The sequence below is a fragment of the Homalodisca vitripennis genome, chromosome 1 (genome assembly GCF_021130785.1).
Source record: "Homalodisca vitripennis isolate AUS2020 chromosome 1, UT_GWSS_2.1, whole genome shotgun sequence".
Taxonomy (NCBI): Eukaryota; Metazoa; Arthropoda; class Insecta; order Hemiptera; family Cicadellidae; genus Homalodisca; species Homalodisca vitripennis.
The window spans coordinates 119,296,578-119,315,226 of NC_060207.1; the positions used below are offsets into that span (position 1 = coordinate 119,296,578).

An 18,649-nucleotide genomic window follows, 5' to 3' on the forward strand; every position below is an offset into this window, starting at 1 on the left:
TTATGTTAGTTTTCCTTATTTATTAAACATATGTTTATTGTTTACACTATTTATTGGTTTGTTGAAGGTTTAATTCAATTTGTATGTATTATTTTCAAATTTATTTTTATCCACACTGGAAACGAGATTTGTGTTATTCTATTGCTATTGTCCTACTGAACAAAACAATATAAGGTTTTAGGGTAAGAAAATTACAAATAATGAATTACAAAATGTGGAACTACTTTTCTTGCAAGAAGTAGGAAGTTATGGTTAGGTGAAATGACATTATTTGTTCGTTTTTTCAAGTTGCGTTTCTTATAAAGCAGTAATGGCCGGAGACATTTGTGATCAGACCATTTAAAATTTGAATTTTTATTGATAGGTACTACCTCGAGGTATGTTGCCGTCATTTTGTATGTTGCCATCAGTGCGAACTACAGTATCATCAAAGGTGCTGCCACTTAGTGGTCAAAGGCGACCGGAGGCACTTGTGTCAGGCTGATATAAACTTTTATTCTTATAAGGTCTAAATTAACAAAAACGTCTTTTATCTAGGTCAAATTCCCCGATTTCAGCATTATTGTTAATTTACGTATTCAAAGATGTCATAACGGCTGACGTCAGCAGCAAACAGTAGGAGGTTGACTTATGATCATAACAAAACCATGTGACACTCGTAGAAAAATAAAATATTACTCTGCACGAGCAAAGTAGTTCCAATTTTAATGTTCGAAAATTGTCATTTTCATCCCCTAAAACCTTGTATTGTTTTTTCAGGAGGACAATTGCAATAGGTTAATAACATAAATCTTGTTACCAGTGTGGAAAAAAGTAAATTTAAAATATTGCAAACAAATTTAACCAAACTTTCTAAAAACGAAGAAATAGTGTAAAAAATAACAAGTTATGAGCCAAACTAACATACCCATAGCTTCCTAATTTTTATGTCTTTACAATCTACTTACAAACGACCTAGTAACTTCCAATTACACAAAAATACCTTTTCTCATTTAAAAATAACAGGATTACACAACAAACTTGTACTTTCACTCTGAAAAACATGATGACCAATTAAAAAGGGATAAATTAATTTCATAATATTTTAACTGCTTACAATAATTAACATAAATAACTTTCAATACTAATTGACGGTATTAGTGTTAACTCGCCACAGTAGAGTAAAGGACGGCATAGTTTTCTGGAAGGTAATGAAGACACTGTAACTGATGGTTGTTTGTGCTCTACTAATTTTTTTTATCAAAGAGCAATCAGATAAGCTATTGGGCGCAGATAATGCTGAAAGTTACAGTTTAAAAGAAGCATAGTACTCAAATATAATCACAAAATGATATTTCCTCAAATATTAAAAAACATCGTTACTATTTGTCATTTCCACCCCTGAAACCATATAGTTTTGTTCAAGAGGACGAGCAGAATATGTTAATAACATTGATATTTTAATTCCCAACTCTGACCAATAACGCCACTATCACCAATAATGTTTAATATAAACAATAAGAATTAACTAATTTTTGGAGAATTTGAAAATGGAGATGAATATATTAAAATTATATTAATTGTTTCAAGATTTTTGAGTAGTTGTTTTTAGAAGTGGCAACAAGATGTGGGTTTAGCTCCTGGAAACCCATTTTGTGGTTTAGCTGAAATGAAGACTTGCATGAGAGGTGTAACCATAGTGGTATTTAGATGCCAAAAAGAGATAAAAACACTCACGATGTCACAAACAATTCTCTTACCAATATGTTCTTTGAGGGTTTTAAGTATTGTTAAATTTATTTTGTTAAAAATTGTAATGGATTAACCTACTTGTTAATGTTATTATAATTCTTGTTGCTTACAATGATTATATACCTAATATTGAAGGTGAAAAATAGGCATATTTAATTGTGACAATTGAATAATGAGTGTAAGCTGCTTATTAAAATATCCCCCTATGTAGGCCTAGGCCTATATGTCGAGATATTTCTTTAAATGTAAATCCATGTTTCAAAAAAATTGCTATAAATCTTTAACATTGGTACAACCTTATTCTACATTTTTCAACAAAATAAAATATATATTAGCCTACCGTGCTTGTTAAAAATAGCATGAGAAACTGATAGCCTAACAGGTTAAGCATTTAGTCGTGGCCAATATATTTAGTAAAATATACTTAATAAAGTAACAAATACTATTAGAAGCCATATTCAAAAGATAAGCTAAGCTAATTCATCCTAGCTGGCCCAAATCTGTCACTCTGAGTGTTAACATTTATTGTAGCTTCCTTATTGGTGGAAATTATATTTTTCTTACTGGCCATTGGCCGGATGAAACCTTTGGTCAGATTTGCACTGCAGGCCATAGTTTGGAGTCTGCTGAATTAGGCCATCAAAACAAGCATATGTAGACACTGCACTGAACATTTTACATACATAAATACACAAGTTATAATGTTGTAACTTGTGTAAATATGAAGTCTACACCACCAGAGTATAGGGCAAAAGGGAAGTACTTCTGTTTTTTTGTTTGTTATTAAGTTTACAAAGATCAAAGACATGAATTGAATTGGTTCAGAAATTATAGAAAATAGTTTAAATGTGCTTTAATTTTTATCAGAAGTATCAAACAGGTTAATATTGTAATCTTTTTTTTAGCTACATCCAATATTCTAACATAGCAGCCAAGTTGTTGAGACGAGCCTTGAAAGCAGATCTAAGAGGTGAAGCGGCCAAACGTGACGAATCATTCGTCAGGTTCACTCCTTGGAAAGATGGAAAACCAATCAGTAAGTTGAATCTTAGTTTTGTAATATATTAACTAAAGACTATTAAAAAATATAATTTGCTATTAAAGTTGAGTTGTAAAGGTTCAAACAAAACAATTATCTAACAAAATCTGTAGCCATTATTATGTATTATCAGACATCTTATTCTGGTGTAGTTATAATCACTCTTAAACAACCCTTAACAATCAGTATTGAGAATTACTATGTGAGTGATATCAGATTCATCAATTCTATGTGTTCACTGTTGACAGTGGGAACATTGTGGTTAATAAGAATATATTTGTGCTGGAAGGATAATGTAACGTTGCTATCCATTTATGTAAATTTAATGTGATTGATAAAAGAGTAGACTTACAAGGTCCATTTAAGAACCTGATCAAAAAAATCATTGTTTCAGAATTTTAATATTGCTTTCAAGCACTGTGTTAAGTTCTACAGTACTACTATTACACGTTTGCTTGTATTTCAAGAAAGGTTGTAGTTGTATTCCCACATATTTTTGTATTGTTATGTTTGAAGTTAAGTTACCATGACCCAAAAGACAAATTACCAACATTTTAAAAAGAAAGAGCATTTTTATTAACGCTGATTTTTGCAAATGTATATCACCAGTTGCACGATTTAGTCATCTTACTGTCACTGTCATTCATTTAATCCTGATTAATTTTTTTAATATATAAAAATTAACTATCTACAATGATAAAAGCACTTATTTACATAACTGTTTATAACTCTTTACATTATATAAAATTAAAATTATATTTTCATAATTAGGCTAAGCCTACAATTATGACACAACTACGATACTTGTGGCACTGTATTGACTAAAATAGTTGTAGTTTAACACTTTGTAATGAAGAAGAATAAGTCTGATCCATTCTAAATAACAGCAAATATAGCATTATGTAATTTTCAACGATCAACTAATATAAATAAAAGTAAATTAAATCAATAATTCAAAGAAAAAGAAACAATATTTTCCTATTTCTAGTGACACAATTCACTGCTTGAAATAGTTCAGACTACTGCCAATATCAAACAGGAATACTATTATCTGAAACCACATTTAATGGTTAAAAAGAATATATTTAAAAAAATAAAAAGTGTCATCATTTTTTTCTATAGGAAACCATCTTTACATTTCCATAATATGATTTATAACAATACTAAGTATAATATTTGGATTATTAAAGTAAATAATCCACAATTTCTTAAAAAGTGGCAATATCTGCTCTTTGGTGAAGTTCATTCTAAACATGCTTGAAGGTATATAAACCCTCACATTTTGTGAAGTTACTGGCAATTTTTTTATTTAATATCTTCACCTATAAAAATATTCATTATAAATTCTCAAATCATTTTATAAATATATATTATACATTTTGTCTAACATTTATTTATAACATTTTATTCTTATCAAGTTGTCTTTATTGATTGTATCTAAGGTTCCTCCTATTATCATTTGATAATAGCGTGGATACTTTATTGTCAAATTCTGTTGCATATTTGGGTCTGTAACTGTTCTAAGACCGATTGTTCTATATGTTTTGTCTACTCAATGTGTACGCCTGAAATCAACGATTTCTTTCTAGTAGTGTATGTTGCGAAAATAAAATGTTAAATATCTGACTGAGTTCATGAATCCTAATATGCCATTCATACAGTAGTTTATAAAAATACAATGAATACAATTTATAAAATAACTGTGGACTCAAAAGTAGTACTGAGAGTTATAAAACTTTACATCACATGTAGGGTTTATCATAAACTATATTTTTCTTATTTACAATATCTTTAAAAGGATTTAACACAACCTATGCTTGCATTTTAGTTTTTACATTAGATTCTCTTACAGGTTATTCCCCTGAATGTGTAAAAAAGCACTTATACATAAAACGTTGTTTGGTTTCTAAGATAATATGGCAAATTTCCAGCCATTCAGTTTATTTTTTTTAATATTATCAAAAACTTGTTATAACTTTTATATTTTAAAGAAAATATGTTACAAAAGCAACCATATTTTTTTTACCGAAAAATATTCTTAAAATAATGCTGGCAAAACTTAGTTTCTTGATAATAATGTTATAGACTACTAAGTTTTTGTGTTTGACATTTGTGTGCTACATAATACATTCCACATAAGGATTAAATCTTTAAATTTTGGTTTAAGTTCCATTCATTAACAAGTTTTACATTTTAGGGGACTCCAAGTAAAACTGGTTCTACACAAGGTAAAGGAAGTTGTTAAGTGGATTTTGTTGTTAATACTTTAAATATAATGAAGTGTCTTTAATAACAGAAAGGTTCTTTAGATACAGTAAATAAATCAGTTATTAGTTTTAATATAATAAGGTGTTTTTAATAATGTAAAGTTTATTTAGATGCAGTTAATAATTCAATGTTGGATTTGGTACAAAGCTATTAACAAAAATATGGCTTGATAAGCAATTTAGTTTATCAGTGATTATAGATTTCTAGCAGGAGGTATCAGTGCAAAATATTTAAACATAAAAAGTCCTCTGAAAAATAATGTAAATTTTCTGATTCTATAAAAATAATTTTTATTTCCTGTTGGTTGTAGATTCATAGTTTGAACAATTTAAATAGCTTTATTTTATACATTGTTCTATTTTAGACCATATTAAAATAGTTAAAGTGCACTGTAGTTATTAGTATTTATTGAAACATTCTTATTGTATTGGCGCTTACAAAGAAATTATTACAATATATTACAAGTTTTCATGAATCTAAAAGTGTCATACAATAGCAATTGTGAAAATCTAAATAATTCAACATATAAAACATTCATAGGTACCTTCTGCTATCACTAATTACATGTTACATGTACTGAGTATATGTTTGTTGTAAAACATATTGTTACTATTAAGTGTCTTTCTATCTAGATTTTGATTAGTTATGTAATTTCAATTTTGAGTACTCTTGCAAATAAAGGGAATATATACAACAATGAGTAATTCGAGACATTGTGGTTTCAGTTAAGCATTGAACTGGTGTGAATACATAAGTGTTATTAAATGATTCTTTTAGCTAGACTTTAACCCATTAGTATCACGGAACAGTTCTGAGTGCAGTGCCGTCCTAAATAGGCTTTTAAAACTTGTTTTATGTCAGAATGTTTCATAAAACTTATTTTATGATCAAATCCATGAGACAAGTTAGTTATATGTGGAAAAAATATTTCAAGATGGTAAAGTAAACTTATTATTATACCGATATGTTACGTCAAATTCGGTTTTAATTTTGGAAATTGTAATATTTTTCACTGATTACAGATTGAATGTTGACATTGCTTTATAAAACCCCAGTAAATCTCTATTTGAATGTCATTGACCAAACAGATGTCTTACGAGAGATCTTGTATAAGATCTAACATCATTGTCTTCCACAGATGACAATTCTTTTCTCTTTGTGTTACTAACCCCATCGTTCAAAAAATTAGAATTGAAGTGATAATTGTTTATAGTGGAGTGAACATAGTTGGGCCTCAAAATCAGTCCAACAGTGTTTTCAAGTGAAATTTATTTGATTGTTGGTTTAAGATTCTGTTATAGACAATTTCAATGGTTGTGGTTGAGGCTAAAAATGCTGACATGCCAAAATTTGTGATGTTTTGGAAAACATTCTTTATTTTGATTCATTGCATATACATATAAAATATGGTATATCTGTGTAAAAGAATACGTTACAAATAAAAGTAAAGCAGAAGTGTAGGTTTTTCTTTTATAATGCCTAGGTTAAAAAATATGAAATTAAAAACATTTTGTTTGTAGCTTACATAAAACATTTATTAATTATATATAATGTATTAAAATGTACATATAAGCCTATTTAATGCTAATCCAAAAATATAACTTGCATAACCTAATAAGTTTAAAGAAAATTTCATCCTATTACAAAATCTTAATTTTTGTGCTTTTAATAATATAATGATCAGTGCAGGATATGAAAATACTTGTAGACCAATGGGCTAAACCATATGTCCTTGTATTAAATCCAAACGATACACACCTGGAATTAATGAAATGTCACAAGATTAACTTGTTTTTGTTTTTAATGAGTGTTGCTTTAATCATTTTCAGCTGAGAAGTAAAACCACTCATAAGATTTGACATCGTAAGTTGTGTTAAAGGTATAGCATGTCCAGTTTTCTTTTGAATTACTGACATTTTGTAATATTTATTTTTTAATGTGAAGTGTGAGAGATTATTTGTATTAATTGATAACTTAATGCTGCAAGCTTAAAAACTGCATTCTCAATTAAAACCTACTATACCTCTACTAACATGATTGCGCTAGAATATAAGTATTGGAAAAGTTGAATTTCTAATTTTGAACCTTTTAAAGAGTGATACATTCAAATAATTAATATTAAATTCTTATTAACACTGTTTTAGGTAATAGCAATACTTGTATAAAAATTGCATACGTTTAAAATATATCTCTTTGTAAAGATAAGAATATGTTGATAGTATTTTAAAGCTCAGTTTATATTCAATACAATCCTTTCTGTGTTAAAAGCCAGCTATATAAGTTTTGCTTAGTGTATACAATTGAGTCTAATATAAAAAGTTTTTAGCTTTATATTTTATTGTTGAATACTAGCAATAAACTTGAGGGGGGTTGTTTATTTATTTTTTATATATAAAATAATTATTTTATCTTTAAAATGACATTCTTGAAATTCTAGACTACAAATAAAGATTGAATAAAATTCAAAAGGTTTTGTATTGTTTTTATAGGTTAAAATCAAAATGGTTACAAACAGCTGACTTAATATATAAATACACAAAAACTGTTGTTGATACTATTGGTTACTTTTATTAATTAAATTTCATCAGCATGCCCAAGACTGATATTTAAAGAAGCTTTAAGATTCTTAAATTATTAATAACTGATAGTTAAGAAACTATGAGGGTCCCCATTGAGCCCTCAGAAAAAATAAATTTTTGGCAAATTGTTTTCCAACATAATCTCTTTTTAATTCTATTCATTTATCTAAGTGTTTTTGTTAAGCCATCTAAAAAGTAGGATTTTGGAAGTTCCTCAAAATAGGCATTTGTTCATTAGACATACCTTTGTCTACCTAGCCATTTCTTTGTCAGGAAATAAAAAAGTCATTAGGGACTAAATCTGGTGAATAACGATGGATGTTGTATGGTAATAATATTGGAACTTCTATAATTTTGGCCATCACAACTTGCACAGGTGTGTCTGTGCATGGTTGTTATAAAACACTATCTTTTTCTTTCTCAAGTAAGGACATTTTTCCTTGATTTCTTTACTCGACTTTTCCAATAATGATGCATAATACTCTCCTGTTATGGCTGTTTTTTAAGTAATCAATGTAGATGATTGCGCAAGTATCCCAAAAGATCGTGGCCTTGACCTTATCAACCATCTTCATCTCCTTCGAAGCCCGTTTGCCTTCAAGAATCCACTGTTTTGACTGTTCTTTTGTCTCTGGAGTGTAGTGGTGTACCCATGTTTCATCAACAGTTATCAATGCAGACGCATTAGGTTGCAACGGAAAAGCGCCAAAACAGCCTCAGAGTAAACCACACAATTGTATTCACTGTGAGTAAACACGGCATCCATCTCCTGAAAATGTTTTCACGCTCATATTTTTTTACAAATTTGAAGCCACTGTACCTTGCAATATTAATAAAGCCTGTAGCCTCAACTATTTCATGCACTTTGATTCTTCAATAACTTAAAATCATATCATGGATTTTGTCAATCATTTTAGGGGTAGACACTTCCACAAGGCATCCAGATCTGCATTCATCTTTTGTGGAGGTACAACCACATTTAAACTCATTCACCTAATCGTAAATGAGCAGATGTGCTATGAACTTTGCCCAACTCAGCTTGGATTTCTTTTGGTGTCAACTTTTCAAATACAAGTTTTTAATCACTTTTCGGAAACTCACTTTTATCCTTTTTTTTATAACTAAATTAGAGTTGTTTACTTCAATCGACAATAACAATTAAAATCTCTTAACAGCTGATTAGTTAGGAGTGCTACTCAAATGGAAAAAATTTATTTTTGATACTACGATCGCCATCTTTTGGATATTCATAGGACTTATGGAACGACCCTCGTAATTGTATTGCATAATCTTAATATTGTGTTGTGGCTAGAAATTTCAACCTTTGGTTCAAAAGTATTAAATTTCAAGTGTGTGTTAAGCAAGTCCATTCAGCTTGTTTTATTTATGATTGGATTGGAAGTTGTATTACAATATTGACTAACTGTGTTTGTGTGTTTTCATTAATACAATTTTGTTCTATACTTCTTTCATAAGTTATTAATATTAACAATTATGATTATTATTAAAGCAAAGATAACTGTAAGCTATTTAAATCTACGAATTATTTTTTTTAGTTCTTAACTTTTGTTTTAAGCAGTGGTTATTATCTGATATTGATATTTTTATGCATATTGGGAAAGAAATATTTTCACACACAAGCTGTTACAAAAAGATTACGCTATTGCTATGAAACGTTTTATTTCAAATATATACAGATTGAGTTAATTTCCATTGCACCCATTCTCTAACCCTAAAATACAAATTTTGCATTGTTAGAACAGCGCTGGGAAGTCTTTCAGTGAGTTCCCTTATGGCAAATGCTGATTTCTGCAATGGACAATAATTTTGTTCCTTTTAATGAAGATTTAAGTATGAATCATAGAAAATTGAATACACAATCGAATGAATTAAACAGTTGTTAAAAAAATTATCATTACTTTATCATTTGCTTTAAAATCTTGATTTACTCATTAAAGCTTTTATAGCTTCTAAGTTAGACTTTCCAAAGCATTGATTAGTGTTGTTTTGGAGCATACATACAAATTCAAGATTCTTCGTGTTATTACTCTTTCTAAACAATTTAAATCATTTTCAAAGACATTGTGGAAGAGTCAGTTTTATAAATTTTGCTTACTTTTTTCAATCTTGAGTATTTTAGTTTAGGCATTACTGCCATATTCTTGCTTGTTAAAATTCCTATTTCAAATTTTTCTTGCATTCCTTTGGCACTTCCTACAGTTTTAGCAATCTTACAAATAGTTAACTGACAATCAGATCAAATAAGGTTATTTGATACTGACTTCTTTGTATTTGTTTCTGACGTGGAAGGGCAACCGTAGCATAAACATATTCTTGTCCATTACGGAATCGTTTTTAACATTATATTGCTCAAATAAATCTTTTTCCATTGATACAAAAATTTAACTACTAAACAAACAAAGCCACAGCAAGACTAGATATAGCAAGTACCTTATTAGACAAAAAGGCACAAAGCTACACAGCTGTCCGTCATCTTTGGGCATACGTACTTCTACAGAAGCAAGTATCAGTTTATTTATAGTCAGTAGGCCTAGTTACTTTATAGCAACATCTCATTTAATATACAGGGTGTTTCAGAATTGTAAACAGTTTCGGATAACATTCTAGAGAAAAATAGAATAACTTCAGACGGTTAACAAAGGCCATTCATCGTATGCATGCAGTAATATGATAATCAGCGAAATTCATTTTTCTAGGACTGCCAAAACCACTCATTAGAAGTTAGTAGTGTGATAATGTTTTACTGTAAAACAAAATTTTTAATTTCAATAATGAGCGCATATAAAGGGAATTGTGACTGGCTGCTCACAAATATGAAGTGTAGATAAGTGTGATTAGAGATATACACTAAGATTCAGAAATTCCTATTTTTTATCTCCAGAAATAGTCAAAAATGGATGTGGAGGGAAGACTCAAAAATCTATCCATAATTTTGACAAAATATTCTCTATATATTTTTGACTCTGTTTAAGAAGACTTTTATGAGATGATCACAAAATTTTGTGAGCTGTCCTACCTGATAACTTTGACAATTTCATTCCCCTGGTGCTTAAAATACATCTTAAGTAGAACATTTGGTTTCAGCACGACGGTGCGGCCTAACACTTCATCTAAACAGTCTATGAACATTTGGATGAAGATTATGCAATCGCTAGATTGGACGTGGTGGGCCAGTGCACTGACCTACCAGGTCACTCAATTTTACACCGCTAGACTTGAATAACATTAAAAGTGAAAGAAATCTTAGTCTCAATCAAAGAGGAAATGATTGATACGATCGTTGCTGCTGTAGAATATATTTGAGACGGTTCCTACTACAACTTTTCAGACGGTGAAGAATTCTACAATTTTTAAGGCTAAATTCCTGTGTATTAATCAAAACAGATAGTATGAACACCTTTTCTCAATCGCTGCTATGTACCATTTTATTGGTTTTTTTCACTCATTACAAATTAAAGTTATTACTATTGAAGTTTTTAATTCATAAATTGTATTTTATGTTGATTATGTATTAACAACACATACTGTAATATTAAAATTAAATGCACATATTAAAGATACTTGGAATTGTACATTTCATTATTAGTCTCGAAAGTGGCCTATTACGGAGCAGGATTGCACTTAACACGTTCGCTACCAGGCGGCGCATATTTGCGCCGCCCGGATCACCGTAACAGACCAACGTTACAAAATGTGGTTGTTCTACACAGACCGAGAATAATTGGCGTGAGACTAACCACAGACCAAGGATAAAATATTGTTGAATTGAGCTATAATTCAACAAAATAACCTAAAATGTATGTCTGTACTGTTCTTATTTGATATATTGCTGATTTGCGTAATTTTTACGGCGGCGCATATGTGGGACGCTCGGTCTATAGCATCAAAATCTTAACATAGACCAAGCGTCCCATATATGAGCCACTATTTATTTTAAGTTACATCAAACATGCATATCTTATTATGAGAGTATTTTAATTCATGGTACAAAAGATCAAACAACAGATTCATAAGTACAGGTTCATTGAATGTATTATTATACATATCTTATTAGGCTATAGGCGTACAAGAATTTTAATTTTAGAAATTAAAAAAGTAGAATATAAGAAAATTAAGTAGAAATAAAGTTTATTTTATTTCATGGTACAAAAACACAAATGGGATTCTTTTTACTCTACAAGACATAATACACGACTGTTTTATGTCTCTAACTATTTTACAAAATAAGTGAACATTTATATAAGTTATTAAATTTACACTTATATTCAGAATGTTCCACGTTACATAATATTTAAGTGCTCACATATTCATAGTCTAATTATTGTGCCACTGGTTATAACAAGTTGTCATGCATAGGCCAAACGGTTTGTTATTTGAGTCTCTGCAGACGGAGCAGGTATAAAATGTTTGCTTCCTCTTCTGGTTTCTCTCTCTGCAAACATGGCATCTCAGACGCTTTTCCAGCTTCACAGGAGTATGGGCAGACTGTGAAGAGTGGCTGGAGCGAGGATTCCTTGGCATGGGCTCTATCTGAATGTAATTTCTTATTACGATGTCCCTGAACTTCAGGTAGGTTGTTTTGGTGGCAAGCGTTGAGAAAATGTAGACACCGTTCCACAAGGAGACGTCTAGCAGGTGGAAAAAAAATGTTGACATACCATCGCAGAGACTTTCTGGGAGTGGAATAATACGAGACCATTTGGTCACTGCGATCGATCCCACTCATGCCTTTATTGTTATGGACAACCATGCTAGGCTTCATTCTTTGTTCCCCTCTTTTGTTTGTTACCAACTCCATCTCAGGGACATTCGATGTTGAAATATTTAACACATATCTTTTGTCACGCCACTTCATAACTGTAACATCTCCCTTTTGGCGACTTATAGACTCCCCTTTTCTCAACTTTGTTTGAACCACAACCTCCGGATTACCAGCTCTAGTTGACCTCAAAGTACCACTCATGTTGGTCTTGTTGTTCATGAGATACTCCCCTAACTCGACGCTATTGTAAAAGTTGTCAAGAAAAAGTATGTGGCCTTTGCCAATGTGGTCTTTCATTAACTTTTTTACCACTTCAAAGGAGTGGCATTTATCAGTGTCCATCAGAGTCCCCTTTCCTTGATAAATTATAATATTTATAATGTATCCTTCTGATGTAGTGAGCTCGTAAAGTTTTATCCCATATTTTGTTGCTTTATATTTTATATACTGCCGAAACGACAGTCTTCCTCTAAAGAGGACCATAGCTTCATCCAATGAAAGCGACTTACCAGGGCTGTAAACTCTAGCACAGTTTGCTAAGATATGGTTTACTACGTTTTCAATTTTATGCATTCTGTTGTTTGTGTTGTCGGTGTCTGGATCATAAAACCGTAAGCACATTAAAATGCACTCAAAACGGTTACGGGACATTGTCCGCCCAAAAGTAGGATGTTCTTATAGGCTATCTTTGGACCAATAGTGCTTTATTGACGGTAAGTTTACATTACCCATCAACATGCACAAACCCAAGAACTTTTTAAGTTCTTCTATATTGACATCCTCCCAAACGTTCAATGATGCATGTTTAGGAAGAGGATTTCCTCGAATGATTGATGCTCTCTTATTTGTCCAAGTGACTATTTTTTCTAGGAGAACGTTGTCAAAAATAGCACCAAAAACTTCAACGGGATCTGTTGTTTGTAAGTGTATTTCTTCTTTACCTGTAAACTCATGAACTAGTGGAACATTTTTTGTGTTGGTCCAACAAGCAACTGAACTAACGTAGGCATTGTGAACTTCATTTGTTACGAACTGCACGTTAGAGTCATCTGCCAAAGTATTTTGAGACTGTTCAGTTTCATCAATGACAATATTGGAGTTATTTACAATTTCATTAGCCTCAATGTCAAACAATTCATTTCGTTCTACTACACTACTATCATCACTACTATTAGAGCTCGGAACGTACTCATTCTGTCCATCCGATGAAAACAAAGAACTTGATTCAGATTCACAGTCACTATTACTCAGCTTACGATCTATTTCACTGTCAGTACACACAAGCTTACGTTTCTTATTTCGTTCCATTTTGTTCTACAATAGTTTCTATTCACTAACAAAACATAACTTCAACCGTAGTTCAGAAGAAAGAAGCCCGTGGTGTGAGGTTTACAACAAGAACAGTGTAGGCGGCAATGAACAAGTTTACCAACTGTGCTGAACATAATTTTTAAGATATCCAGAGACCAAGCGTCCCACATGTGAGCCAGACATCCCCATAGACCAATACAAAAGTATCAAGCCTCTAAAATAGACCAGTGATTTTTCATGGCAATAATAGTGGCATGCAAACAGCGGCGCAAATATGGGACGTCAGTCTATTTGAGCTGCCCCGAGCGGCGCATATTTGGGACGCCGGTGCACCGGAAGAAACCGTGCGGCTCATATTTGAGCCGGCTGGTCTGTGGGTATATGACTTTTCTTAACATGGTGGTAGCGAACGTGTTACAAGATTATCTAACATTTTGTAGTCGAAAGTAAATTCATCCATAAGGAAACGTAACACTATTTGATAAATAATTTTGTATTCAAATCAGTTTTTTCAACATAGGACTGTCAAAACAACAAAAATCATTAGTGCACCTGTTGGCCAAACCGGGAATTTAAATTATTAAATAATAAATGTTTACATAGGTAATGTTTGTGAGAGGTAAAAATCAGCTTACACTATGAGGGAAGCGATCACTTTCGCAGATCTCAGATGTATTGGAAAGTAGACCATTACCATAAAAGGTGATGAAAAAGGGATTTACAACCTGTACGCATGAATTTCACTAATTTACCTGCTATTGTGCATGATAAAGGGTCTACCTCAACTGTGATCTGAAAATATTCCTTTTCTCTCAAAGTGGTGTTATTATGTGATCTATGGTTCCTACCTCATAAGTGATGATTGGGGTATCATCTATCTTCTAAATATATCTAAAAGAAAATGGTATACTGTAACCCTAATGATATTCAGGTAAATTAATTATAGCTCCTACCAATATATGTGTTGTAAACTTTTTAACTAATTTTTACTAATATTCGCTTAATTAATTTTTTTTTTTTTTTCAGAAACTCCCCAGCCACCAAGCAGCTAAACATGAAGTCTTCTGTCTCCTTAGATTCAACATCTGTAAATTAAGTTCCATTGTTCTTCAATAAATTCTGTTACCTCTTTATTAAAGTTGTTATTTTATGACCATTTATCATCAGCTGTATTAAATTTATTTCGGTTTTATTTAAGGAATAAAATTACTTAATATGTATTTTAAAGTGAGAAATCATGCAAATCAAATAAACTGATTCACCAATGAGAGTGTCTTGTCACCAACATTCTAATTTACATTATGTTTGATAGACAAATAATTGTTTTTCAATTTTAAATTAGAAATAAAGAGACTAAGTATGAAATAAATACAAAGTTTCTTATTAAATAATTAGCTATAAATCAAGGAGCAAAAGTACTCACTGTAATGTTGAAATAATAACTGAAATTAAATTAACCCTGTTCAAATTATTGTTTAGATGAAACCCTTTACCCTTTCCCATCTTTTGTTAAAGGTCTGTCGACATCAAAATACCAGCTACTATTTGTTCTGCAGTGGCTATATTTCTGTAATTTATTACATTGGCTTTTTTCTAATTCAATATACTTATGTTGGCTTGCAATGTATGTTAAAACCTTTAAAGATAGTATTGGCTAAGCCTCTTTTTATGACCATAATGAAAAAGTCAATAAAAGATTTTACTGTGTCTAGTTATAAATCATGTTTATAAAGACAAAATATCAAATATAATATTTTTACTTTAGTTCTATTACATTTTTTCTCTGTATTATTGTATTATATCATGACACCACTACTACTCTTGAAGACTATGTAAATAAAGAGACTTTGACTTTGAGTGAGGTGTGGAAGACTAAAAACCTTTCCTTTTTGTAAAACATGTACAGAAAGTTGGGATTACAACCTGAACTGTTTGAAAATAAGCTGTTTATGGAAATTATATATATAGAAAATTTTGAAACTGTTTTGAACATTCAAGCAAAAATTAATCTTTTTTATTCTTTTATGAAAACACTCCGTGTTTGTGTAGTTTTATTTAATTTTTACTTCAGTTAATGTAATATGAATGGTATATTAATTTGGAGTGTTAAAATTATTGAATTTCTTATTTTAGCACTGGTATTTTTTCTTTTTATAGCCCCATAGCTATTTTGCTATGATACCTCCTTAAATTTCAGGCCTGATTTTGTATATTTTCAAACTGTTTGGAAAAAAATTATTGTTCAATAACCATTTGGCAGATTTTAATAATTTTTGTCTTGGTTTTTACAATAAAATTAAGAATATAATACTTATATTTATATGTATATTATATTTTCCAAAAAAAAAACATGACAATAATTTATAAAAACACTACCACTTGATCACGAGCACAACCCCAGCCTACTATTGGGAAATGTTGAGCTAATACTCTCATCTAAAGGCTGTAAGAAACAGTTTTCATTATATGCAAAGTTTTCTTCTCACATTGTTATAAATAAAACATCAGATAAAACACAACATTACACTACTTACACAACAAACTAATGGAAAAAATAAAAGAAACAAAAGTCAACATAGCTACTAATAGCAGAGTAATTGTTTTTGTAAATTTTGGCAGCTTTTAAATTGGAGCTTTAGTAACAACCTGGAAAATTCCATAACAAAAGAATATGCAGAAGCGGGATAGATCCGGATGATAATGATACTTATATATATATACGAAAAATATGATACTTCAAACATTTACATCGATAATAAGGATAGCCACTGAACAGAAAGGGGGAAAGCCCTGACATAAAAATGGCCATGGTAGTCTCGCCCCTATCTGAAACAGAGCGAACAACCATGAAGTAATGTGGCGCAAAACAAGTTTTTCCCCCGTACAAAACATACATCTATTATAGCCCACCAAAAGAAGTAGTCACTTCAACAAGGTGCGACAGTAACCTGCACTAGCACGCCTGAATAGTCACTGAATGGAGAAATGCCTTTCCAGACATCAAAATGGCTGCAATAGTCTCAACCCTAGTGGATACAGAGCAAAAAAACTTAATGTTACATTTCGCGGCACGGAAAGTTTTTCACCATGCAAAAGATACATCCATAGCCCGCCAAAAGAGTCATTTCAAAAATTAAAAAAAAAACTAAAACTATTAAAAATTTAAACTTCATTTCAAAAGAAATCTCAATTGAAATGAATGCATGAACTAAAATCAAGACTCTTGACAAAACAAATTAAAATTGAAATAGATGTTTCCACAGATAAATTTATTAAATCCAAGTCACAAGTAGACAGAATGTATTAAATTATCAGTATTCTATAAAATATTCATGTTTATACGAGAAATCAGTTCATTAACGAGTTACAAAAAATCTCAGCAAGTTTACTCCAGTACCAACTTTTGTCCCATTTATGTAATTTAAATAAAAATTTTGTAAATTAATAGAAGTATTAAACATAATGTTAAATCAATTTTAACTTGCATTTGAATGAACAATGTTAAATGCTACTGTTGTTTAACTTGCATGATCAACTTTACTATAAATCATAAAAATCTATGTCTCAAATGTTTATTTGCTAAATTATCTCATAATTCAAATTTGAAATATTACATGTTAGTGGTTATTAAAACCATGAATGGAAAAAACCCAATCATCACCTGTGGTTGTCTTAAAATGTAAAGCCAGCACAAAGTTTTAACCAACTTGTCACAATTATTCTTCATGACGATTATTCCACCTTTAACCACTTCATTAGAGACTGAACTATGAAAAGCCATCCCCACAAGGACCAATACACAACCGGTCTCTCAAAAACACACTCCGGACCCATCAAAAACTGTGTAAGTCCAAGTTTATCCATATTGAATAATTCCTAAGTTTTCTTGGGTAAATCAATAAAATGATAAAAGGGATATTTAGAATAAAAGTTTTATTTCCATAATAAAATATATTGTGCTCAAAATAACATGAATATATGTAAAATTATAAAATACAACAATAAAAGACATTTATATTAATACTAGTCAACCATTACCAAAAGTAACATAATTGTTCATTAAAAACAAGTTAAAATAACTAAAAGCAATAACATCAGTCTTTCTATATGTTGACATTATTTTTATAAATTACTTTTACAATGACGATATTGAGTTGCTAGGTATAAACAGTATTCTCAAAACGTAACAAAAGTGTTCTTAATTAGTAAATCCATTTATATATGTCTGCAAAAGTATTTCATATTTAGCAGACTAACCATTATACAGGGTGTACATAAAGTCCTGCACTGGTATAATATTTTCTAAACGATAACAGATAAATGAAAAAGATTTGGTACATCAATACTACACCTAAAAATCTACTTTTTGAAGGAACTATCAGTTTTCTGTAATATCATGGGGACGTCCCGCAAGGAGTCGGAAGGAAATCTTAAATAGGAGCATAGGTCAATATGCACATCATTTTAAAGGGCTTATCTAGCAGAGTTTTAATGCCGCAAACCGCACTCAAAAAGATTGATCCAGTACAAAATGGCGGCTGTTCATAGGTTTTACTTGGTTACATTTCATTAGTAGCCATAACCCCGGTAAAGCAAAACTGCAACCAACGAATACTGCAGATAAATACTACATTATGATTGTCAGTTGTACAGAAGTGAATCATGACGTAGGTTATCCTCAAGGGTTACAAATTTGGTCCTAATATATTGATAACGGGGAAAACCTGATAACAGTAACAATTAAAAAGCTCTTATCTTTGGGTCGCAGTTTGGACTTTCCAATTAGCCAGTCTATTCATAGTAGGCTATTCTAGTTTTCTTGTTTTAGTAGTGCTGTCCAACCTTTCTATCAGTGCACTTTAGTACAAAAGAGTTTTGTCGTATTGCTTGTAGTTCTTCAACTACACTATGTTGCTTGACGAACGTGAACGTATAACA

At 30.8% G+C, this 18,649-nt stretch overlaps 1 protein-coding gene across 1 annotated transcript; it reads left to right on the forward strand.

Annotated features, from left to right (window-relative positions):
- Positions 1 to 2,631: 2,631 nt before the first annotated feature.
- LOC124352801 (protein stunted-like) lies at positions 2,632 to 14,844 on the forward strand (the record flags this gene model as incomplete). The annotated part of the gene is made up of 2 exons (XM_046802482.1): positions 2,632 to 2,767; positions 14,738 to 14,844. Coding segments are annotated over 2 exons (162 nt in total), but the record flags the coding sequence as incomplete, so codon positions are not given.
- Positions 14,845 to 18,649: the final 3,805 nt, after the last annotated feature.